The 10,311-nt window shown below is 60.9% G+C and overlaps 1 protein-coding gene across 1 annotated transcript in view; it reads left to right on the forward strand.

Moving 5' to 3' along the window:
- The window catches only part of FOXO6 (forkhead box O6), a 35,798-nt gene extending 30,650 nt beyond the window's left edge, over positions 1-5,148 (forward strand). Inside the window, exon 2 of the mRNA XM_063419191.1 lies at positions 661-5,148. Coding sequence (XP_063275261.1) covers positions 661-2,076 — 1,416 coding nt within the window. The 3' untranslated portion in view covers positions 2,077-5,148. The remainder of the gene's footprint in view (positions 1-660) is intronic.
- Positions 5,149-10,311: the final 5,163 nt, after the last annotated feature.

Raw genomic sequence — 10,311 nt, forward strand, 5'->3', positions numbered from 1 at the left:
CCCGGGCCAGCCCTGAGCCTTTGGGCAGAGCTGGGGGAGGGGTCCCTGGGCTCTACATCTTGCCTTTTTCCTCTGGGGAAACTGAGGCACAGGGAGCTGGGGTGGCATCCCATGAGCAGCGTGTCAGCAGGGAGAGGCAGCTGGCAGAGAATCCCACACTGGTTCGGGAAGGGGCTTGGAGCACTCCAAAGGGTGGGTGCCCAAAGGGATTCCCTCCTCCTGTGGAGCTGCTGGGGGCAGGCTGGCATCTCCACGGAGGAGCTGCCTGTGCTGGGAGCACCCTGTGGGACGTGGTGGGTTTGGAGAGATGAAGCCCTGGGCCTGTGCGTGGTCCTGCCTCTGTCACCGCATTTGTTGCCTTTTCCCCTTGTCCCTCTGCAGGCTCCTGCCAGGGCAGGAAGGTCCCCTGGCTGCTGCAGGTCCCTGGGACACGTGCTAAAAGACTCCCTGTCCCTGCCATAACAGAAAAGGGCCGTGACCCAGGGATGTGGGAGGGACCTGCCAGCTGAGCTCTCCCAGCCCCAAACCCTCCTGCTCAGACATCCCAGGGGATGGAGCCCACCGTGCCCCACGTACCCCCCCAGCCCCGTGGGCGCCCCTTTCCTTCGGGGGTTCTGTCCCTGCTGCTGACCCTCCCCCTGTGCTTGCTGTCCCCCGCAGAACTCCATCCGGCACAACCTGTCCCTGCACACCCGCTTCATCCGCGTGCAGAACGAGGGCACCGGCAAGAGCTCCTGGTGGATGCTGAACCCCGAGGGCGGCAAGACGGGCAAGACGCCGCGGCGGCGGGCGGTGTCCATGGACAACAACAGCAAGTTCCTGCGCATCAAGGGCAAGGCCAGCAAGAAGAAGCAGCTGCAGGTGACGCAGGAGCGCGGGGAGGACAGCCCATCCTCCCAGCAAGCCAAGTGGTCGGAGAGCCCCGCGTCCCACGCCAGCGACGAGTACGACGCCTGGGCGGACTTCCGGACGCGGGCCAGCTCCACGGCCAGCACGCTGAGCGGGCGCCTCTCGCCCATCATGGCCAACCACGAGCCGGACGAGCTGGAGGAGGACGACGGCACCCCCTCGTCCCCGCTGATGTACCCCAGCCCCTCCAGCACCATGTCTCCTTCCCTCAGCGCCCGCTGCTCCGTGGAGCTGCCCCGGCTGACCGACCTGACCGGCACCATCAGCCTGAACGAGAGCCTGGGGGAGAGCATGCTGGAGGACCTGCAGGACGGCTACAGCATGAGCCCCTCCCAGCAGCTCCCCCCGGCCGCCCTGCGGCAGCGCAGCTCCAGTTTCACCTTCAACTCCAAGTGCTCCAGCATGGGCGCCGCCTCCAACACCTACTGCGGGACCATCTACAGCCAGCCGGCCATGAGCCTGATGCGCCGCCTGCCCATGCAGACCATCCAGGAGAACAAGCAGGCCACCTTCTCGCCCGTCAGCTCCTACAGGAACGCCTCTCTGCAGGACCTGCTCTCCTCCATCTCCTACGCGCACAAGGAGAGCATGGTCCCGGGGGACCTGCCCCTGCCGCCGGCCGGCCCCATGGTGCCGGCCCGCGGCCACAGACACAACCCGCTGCTGTGCGGGGGCGGGGAGCAGGGCTTGTCCTCCTACCCGCCCCACCCGGGCTCTCTCGTGAAGAGCGGCGCGTTGTACCACCCATCACCAGCCGCTCACCACCCCGCGGTCAACACCAGTGCCTTAGCCAATCCTGTCAGCCTTATGAGCCTGCCCAGTGACTCGTGCAGCATGGCGGCCGTGCCGCACCACCACGGGCACCTGCATTCCTACGCCAATAACCAAGGGGCACACATGAGCTTGCTGGATTCGCTGCAGGGCCCCTACCCGGGGGCCGTCCACCCCCCCGTGTTGGGCCAAGACAGGTTCCCAGCAGACCTGGACCTGGACATGTTCAACGGGAGCCTGGAGTGCGACGTGGAGTCGATCATCCTGAATGACTTTATGGACAGCGACGAGATGGACTTCAACTTCGACTCGGCCCTGCCGCCGCAGAACGGGCTCAACGTGCCCGCGCTGCCCGGGGGGCCGCAGCCCACGAACCAGAGCTGGGTGCCCGGGTGACGCCTGCCCCGGCGCGGCCTCGCCGCCGGCAAGCCACGAGGGGAACATTCAGACTAACTTTTTTTTTTCCTTTCTCTTCTGCCTTTGTTTGTTAAGATGGGCGAGAGCCATCAGTCCGAGCTTGAGGTCGAACGTGAAACACGAACCAGAGGGTCAAATCCTGAGATGGGGGAGGACCCCCCCAGCCCCCACGTGTGCCCGGTCTGCAGGTCCTGCCAGCATCCTCTGGAGGACACAGGGCATGTGGGTGGGAGAGGCAGCTGGAGCCAGGCAGATCCAGGGGGTAGCAGGCAGGGAAAGCCTTTGCAGACAGTCCCAGTGCCCCACAGCAATGGTGCCAGTTTGATTTGCCCTTGGGCTGGGTGACAGAGTGGTGACGGCTGGTGGTGTGGGACTCCCCCTGCGTGGGCGTCCCCCTGGGAAGGGGCTCTTCTCTGAGCCACCTTGGGAAATGAGTCCTCTGGGTAGAAGTGTCAGGAGTGGGGACCCCAGGGACCCCAGGGGGGGCTCGTGACCCCTCAGTCCTGGTGGAGATCAGAGCTCTGCCGAGCCCACACCCCCAGGCCCCTCCGCTGCAGGTGTTCTCGTGTGGCTCCAGGCAGGTTTTCTTACTGAGCAGTGGGAAGGGGGTGGTGATGGTGTGCAGGCAGCAGCCCTGGGAGCAGCACCTCGGCAGCCCCTGCGGCCTGAGGGTGCCAGGGGAAGGCTGCAGCCCTGCCTGGAGCAGGCTGGGCATGCTCCAGGGGGGTCTTGCTGGGAGTGAGGGTCCCCTGAGCTGGAGGCTCGGGGGCAGCTCGCAGGGGCGGGGAGGGGGGCGTATTTATTTGATTTCATGCACTCTTTTGCCATTGAGTTTTTGCATTGGAAGGAAGAAAGGGTCGAGCTTAGGGAGAGGATAGGGAGGCCATGGGCAGCACAGGTGGCTGTGTCCCATCACGTGGCTCATCTTGGCGTGGCCATGGGGGGGGTGTTGGATGATGGGTGAAAGCTGGGGGCTGTGATGTGGGTCATCCTCGAGGAGGGGCTGTGTGTGTGAGGAGGGGAGGGATGTGGTGGCCAGGCAGCGTGGGGTCCATCCTGCTTCAAGCTTGGGTGTCCCACATTGCTCAGGGAGGTGCCACAGGGCCCTCAGCCAGGACTGTGGGGCTCCTGGGGGGTCACCGCCCACCCCTGGGGTGCCAGGAGAGCTGATCCAGGAGCTGTCAGCAAGAGGGGTGCACCCACCTGCCAGGGGCTGGGGCTCCATGAGAATGGGGACCATGATTCACACGTGGTGCTGCTGTGGGTCAGGACCCCGAACTGACCCCACTGCTCTGTGGGGCAGGAGTGGACCAGGGATATCCCAGCTATCCTGCACAGCTGCCAGGAGCAGCAGGGCTTTGGTGGCCAGCAGGAGCAACTGGTCTGGAGAGGATGGAGGGGCTGGCAGGAGGTGGTGGGAGCTGATGCTCTGTGCCGTGGTGTCTCTGCTCAGCCATTCTTCCTCCTGGGCACCACAGGCTCTCTCTCTGACCCCCAGGCCCTGGCTTGCAGCATGGCCAGTGCACTGAACCAGCACGTTTTCCCAGCCCAGCTCTTCCCTTCTTGCCCCAGCACCAGCTCCTCTGCCACGGAGCAGGCGCTGGGTCCCAGCCAGCCACAGGGACAGCGTGGCTGCCCCCAGTCAGGGCAGGGCAGGTGGCACCTCCTGCTCCTCTCCAGACCCCTGACGGTTGTGGCAGGGTGTGACAGAGGAGCCCCATGTGCCACCGCTCACCTTCACCCAGGGCACATGGCAGGCACGGTCTCTAAAGACATTCTTACAAGTTAATTAATTATGTTTACATTATTTGATCATGTACAGAATTTAATATATTCTATTATATATAATCTTTCTTGGATGCTTTTTTAAAAAGGATTATTCTTTGGTCAGGATCATTACTGCATTCCTTTTACACACCACCTCTCGTTTCTGGCATCTTTCAAATCCTTGGGAAATGATTGCAAATGGCTATTTAACCCCCGACCCCCCAGCTCAGCACGTGGGTGTGAGGGACCCAGAGGCAGGAGGGCAGCTCTGGCTGCCCTGGGGGAAAATGGGGGCCCTGTGCCCCCCAGGAACGGGACAAAGGGAAGGGGCATCTGATCTCCAGGCACAGATCCAGCAGCACCAGCATGCATCAGGCATTTGGAGATGGGGTTCTCCCAGGCAGGAGTGTCCCCGAGCCCCCTTGGGTGTCACAGACACGGGGCCAGCTGTCACCGTGGCGCCCCGGTGGTGGTGGCAGCAGCAGGAGGAGGAGGAGGAGGAGGAGGAAGGTGTCCCCTGGTGCCGCCCTGCTGCCCCCGCCCCGCCGCGTGGGCACGGCCCCTCGCCGAGCTGTCGTCGTGGTTCGTGACCGTGGGCTTGTCGTGTGTGCGGTGCAGTGGTGTTGGTAACGTCGTGTGTTCAGTGCTCGTGTGGGGCGAGGGGCGGCGGGGGGCGGCACGGATGGGGCACGGGGCGGGGGGCACGGGCCGGCCGGAGCACCCGTGGGTGTGGGGCCGTGGCGGGATGGGGGCGTTGGGGCTGTGCCTGTGGGGCAGGAGGCGCCTGGGGGTGGCTGGCATGGCTGTGTCCCTCCCTGCCCCCCAGGGAAGGGGACACCAGGGCTCGATGTCGCTGTCCGGGCTTGCTGAGAATCCAGGTTTCATTGTGGAACCGGTGAGGCCACCTCATTGTCCTGCCTCGCTCAGCTTCATCCTCCCCTCCTCATCACCCCCTCCGTTCCCCGCCCCCGCCGTGCCCCTCTGGGCACCAGGAGCTCCCACCCTGCTCCCACCCTGCCCTGCCTGGAGCCGGTGTGGGGGGACACCCAAGGGCCCCCCTGCCTTGCTTCCCCTGGCGGTTTTGGGTCCGTTTCCCTCGTATTTATAACTGTACAGGCTGGGGGGGAGGGTCTCGGAGGCGTCATCTCTCACACACATCTATCGTAGGCAATGGTAACTTTCTTGGTTGTGCTATTAGAGTTTGTGTATGTGGCAATGTAAAGAACTGTGTATAGTGCATTGTACAGCATATTTTCATGAATAAAATTGTTTTAAATATTACAAGGTGGGGCTGCTGCTGCCGTCAGTGCTTGTGTGTCTGAGAGGGGGGATGGTGTCCCCAGGGAAGCTGAGAAAGGAAAAACCTGCGGAGAGTTACCAAGGGGGAGATGTGAGAATGGGAGATGTTTGGTGAAAACTGAGCTTGCACCCACAGCTTGGAGGTGCTTGGGCTGTGGAGGTCATAGAACCACAGAATGATTAAGAAAAGTCCTCTTAAGACCAGTAAGTCCAACCATTCCCCCAGCATTTCCAAACTCAGCACGAATTCATGTCCCCAAGTGTCAGATGCAAGTGTCACATCTGCACATCATTTAAACCCCTTCAATGATTCCAGCCTGGCCTTGGGCACTGCCAGGGATCCAGGGGCAGCCACAGCTGCTCTGGCAATTCCAGCCCAGCCCCTGCCCACCCTGCCAGGGAACAATTCCTGCCCAATCTCCCAGCCAGCCCTGCCCTCGGGCACTGGAAGCCATTCCCTGTGTCCTGTCCCTGCAGCCCTTGTCCCCAGTCCCTCTGCAGCTCTCCTGGAGCCCCTTCAGGCCCTGCCAGGGGCTCTGAGCTCTCCCTGGAGCCTTCTCCTCTCCAGGGGAGCACCCCCAGCTCTCCCATCCTGGCTCCAGAGGGGCTCCAGCCCTGCAGCAGCTCCAGGGGCTCCTCTGGACTCTCTCCAGCAGCATTATCAGCCCTTTCCATGGTGATGTGATGCCTGGTGCTCCCCTCTCTGCAAATCACAGCTCCTCCAGCAGCACCAGCGATGTCCCAGCAGAACGTCCCTGCTCCCAGTGAGCTGCTGGGACACAGCCCAGTGTGTCCTCCCCAGCACTGGTGGGGCTGACCAGGGGCAGAATCCCCTGCAGGGCCAGTCTGTGCCCACTCATGAGCTCCCAAATGTGATCCTAAACCACCCACACCACATGGCAGGTTGGGTTTCCCTCTGTTTTTTAGAAGTGTGGAGGTGATCTGCTGCTGTTCCCATGTCCTCAGTGAACCTCACCTTGCTGAAGAAACTTGTAATCCTGTTTTTAAACAAAAAAAAAAAAAAAAAACAAGAAAAAAAAAAAAAAGAAAAAAGGAATAAAACCCTACAGGAAGAAAGCTGTCAAGTTGGTTTAACAGGATCTGTTTTCCATAAATCCCTGTTGATTTGCGTTAATTATATCACCCTTTTGGGTTCTTTATTCCTTGCCTTCAGTATCAGCCATTCCACTGTTTTCTCTGGGGTCAATGTCAGCCTGACAGAACTGAGATTACCCACACCACCCTGTTTCCCCTTCTGAAATATCAGGCCAAGCTCCCCTTTCCCCTCAGGCCCCCAGAAATCCCCAGGCACCCTGCACCAGAGCCAAACTCCAGGATGATCTTCTTGTTCTCCTCCCCACTCCAGGGTGATCTCCTGGTTCTTCTCCCCACTCCAGGATGATGTCCTGTTTCTCTTCCCCACTCCAGGGTGATCTCCTGGTCCTCTCCCTGCACTGCCACCCCCCCGTGCCAGGCATCTGCAGACAGCTCCCGTTTCTGCATCCCGTGCTGTCCTCCTTGCAGAGGCTCAGCAGAGCGGAGTGCTGACAGCCTGTGCCCGCTCTGCACGCACTGACCTTCTCCCAGTGCCATCTCTGAATGCCACCACGTCCCCAGGAGCCCGCAGCCCCTGCACCCACAGCCCTTGTGCAGGCCTGGCTGGCAGCCTGTTGCGAGGGTGGGATTTGATTTGTGCCAAGAGCTTGGGCAGGAGAGGTCAGAGGCTGTTCTGGTCTGAGCTGTGGTGGGAATGCAGCCTGGCTCAGGGACACCCTTCCAAAGAGGGGCTGCTCTCCTGCAGCAGGGCTTGGAGCAATCTGCTTTAGAGGAAAGCGTCCCTGCCTGTGGCAGGATAACTGCATTGTCTTTAGGGCCTTCCAACCCAAATCATTCTGTGACTGTGTGACTGTGTGACTGTGTGACTGTGTGATTGTGTGATTGTGTGATTGTGTGATTGTGTGATTCTGTGGTTCTGTAATTCTGTGATTCTGTGGCTCTGTGATTCTGTGATTCTGTGATTTCCACCCCACCAGTACCTCAGCCTGGATACCCAGGACACAACCAGCCTGTAATGCCAATTTAGGAATCCTGGCTGCTGGTGGAGCCCTGGTGTCCTGCCCTTTGGAAATGCCTTCCCAGGCACGAGCCACCCTGCAAATGTCCAAGCCAGCAGGCAGACACAGTCCCCAGCAGGGCTCTCAGGCTGTGCCTGATTTCCACGTGGCTGCAAGGATGGCCTGCCCTGCACATGTCCCACCCCGAGTCCTGCCCTGCACATGTCCCACCCCAAGTCCTGCCCTGCACATGTCCCACCCCGAGTCCTGCCCTGGGCTTTGGCAGGAAACAGGGGAGCAGCTGCAGGGTCCTGAGCCAGGAGCAGCTGCACACGAGGTGCTGGCAGTGCCCCAGGGCCACAGAGGTGCTGGGACTGCCACTCTGCCAGCTCTCCTCGCGCCCCACTCTGCCAGGATGTGCTGGGGACGTGCTCAGGGGAGGGACACCAGCTGGAGGGCAGGGCTGGGCAGAGAGCTGGGCTCCAGGTCAGCTCAGGTGCTCAAGAGGAAAGCTCTGGAGGTGCAGGGGGAGGCTGAGGCACCGGGAGCTGATGCAGCTGTTTTGTCCAGGCTACACAGGACTGCCCTGACTGCGCAGTGAACCCCTCAAAGGTTCACAAAGCCCATGAAGGATACTCCTGCCCGTCCCAGCTATCCAAGGGAGCTGGATGAAGCCAGCAGGGCTGAGCAGGGCAGCTGGCTCAACCCACGCCTGGGAGACTCGAACTAATGGCACTGGAAGGGGATGCGCAGGACCTGTGCTCCAAAGGATGTCCCAAACATCCCCCTGAGAAGGCCACCCAGAGAGCAGGAGGTGCCTGCTGTGGGCCCAGAGCACCCACACAGAGCTGGGGGATGTGGGCAGGTGCTGGGAGGCTGCAGGACTTTAAGGTCCCTTCCAACCCAAACCACTCTGGGATTCCAGGATTCTCTGAGCTAACAGGGAAACAACTGCAGGGTGATCACCTCTGGTGGGGAGGACAGGGCAGAATGGAAGAAGAAACAGGCCCAGATGCCCTTTTCCATCATGGGCTCCCAGACTCTCACCCATCCCTGCCACAAAGACCCCAAAATAAATCCCTTATGTGAGCCAGCACAGCTCCTGCCTTGGTGCTGATTTGGGGTGATCAGGACCTGAAATCAGTCCCAGAGGTTTCCAGAGGCACCAGTGCATTTCCTGGCTGGTTCCAGAGTTGCACAAGGAGAGGGACCAGGTAGGGGCAGAAGGAGTTTGGAGAGTTCCTGGTGACCTCCTCAGAAGAGAAATTCCCTGACATGGGGTGTGAAGAGCTGGAGGATGGGGCAGCCCAGACAAGGAGCCCCTGGCCCCCCTGACCCTGGAGCCTTGACCCTGCCCACAGCCAGCGCTCCCTGGGCTGCCAAGGTCACACCATGGTCACACCACGGCACCACTGCCCCTTCCCATGGCACTGACAGAGCTGGCCCAGCACAGCAGCACTGGGGGAAGGAGGATCTGGGGCTGGGGGAGGCTGAGGACTCTGCAGCAGAGCCCCAGGAGGGTTCTGCCTGCTGGCCTGGTGAGAGGTGATGCTGCCGAGCAGGAGGGATGGGCTCACCCCACAGCAACGCTGAGCCCCCCAGGCACTGCCTGTGTCCTGTTCCATGCCAGGAGGAGGACAGGGAGCTCAGCAACCCCCACAGGACCCAGGGAACCGCGAGAGGCAGAGATCCAGCTGATCTCCCCTGCTGTCCCCGCTCTCCTGCCCCGTGCCAGCTCCACTCTGCCTGCACGGTGGGAACATCCCTGAGGGACAAGGGGCAGGTCTGGAGCCACAGAGATTTGTCTTCATTGACAGCAGGAGGGTCTCTGGGGCTGTGCCAGGGACCCTTCACACCCCATCCCACCAGGGCTCACCTCAGGGGCGCTGGCTCTGGACTCATCCCGAGAGGATCCCCTGACATATTTCACTGTTCTGTGAGACAACACTTGGGAGGCTTAACTGGAGAGCTGCAAAGTGTGCAGGTCTCTGCCCCTGTGAGGACAGCAGTCCCTGCGTGGCCAGCAGTGCTCTCTGTGCTGCACCAGCTCCCTCTCCATCTCCCCTTTGTTCCATTAACTCAGCCCCGGGATGAGCCACGGGGATCCAGCCCGCAGGCACCGCATTATCCCCGGAGCTGCAGCCAGATCCTGACAGGGACAGGGGCTCTCTGGGCTGGGAGCCAAGCCAGGGCGCAGCATCCCCCTCCCCAAAATCCCAGATGTCCCCACAGCTGCCCCTGGAGCAGGCGGAAGAGGACAGGGACAGAAGGGTGCAGAAAAACAAGGAGGAAAGCCTTCAGGAGCACGTGTCTGTCATGAGATACTCCCTTGCAGAAATCTTGGAAACCTTAGAAAGAGTTTTTGCTCAATGTTATTAATTAAGGCAAAAGAATCCCCATATGGAAAGAGAAACAGTCAAGTTATATTTTTGCTAAATACGCGGCACCATATGGTAACATACAGAAAATTGGCCACATAGGCAGCCTAGAATATATGTTACCATATGTTCATATGTGCTTTATAATTTCTTTGTTTTTGAAAAAGGCCATTGTCTTATGGGGCAAAAATGAGCAGCCCACCCCAGGGAGGAGGAGAAACAGCACAAGCTGCTTGTGCTGAATGGAGCCCAAGGAAGCAACTCAGCCACCTGGCCTGGGGGCTGCCAGGAGGAGCCGGCACGGGGGCAGGCAGAGCTCCTTCCCTGCTCCTCATCCTCCTCCTCATCCTCCCTGGCACCCCCTCGGCACGGGCTGCAGGGCTGACACACCGTGTGCAGGCTGGGGACACCCAGCAGGAGCGGGAGGAGGAGGAGCTGTCCCCAGGAAACCTTCATCTCCCTGCAGCAGAAAGAGAGAGAGGAAAGGATCTGCTGGGGAGGTGTGGAGACCTCGAGGAAGTGCAGAGCTCCTCCAGCTGCAGCCTGTGAGCAACACCGGGCCCTGTGTGTGTGTGTGAGGGGTGTGCAGAGCCCCGTGTGCCCGGGCTGGTGGCTGTGTGTGTGTGTGTGAGGGGTGTGCAGAGCCCCGTGTGCCCGGGCTGGTGGCTGTGTGTGTGTGTGAGGGGTGTGCAGAGCCCCGTGTGCCCAGGCTGGTG

The sequence above is a fragment of the Prinia subflava genome, chromosome 24 (genome assembly GCF_021018805.1).
Source record: "Prinia subflava isolate CZ2003 ecotype Zambia chromosome 24, Cam_Psub_1.2, whole genome shotgun sequence".
NCBI classification, from domain to species: domain Eukaryota; kingdom Metazoa; phylum Chordata; class Aves; order Passeriformes; family Cisticolidae; genus Prinia; species Prinia subflava.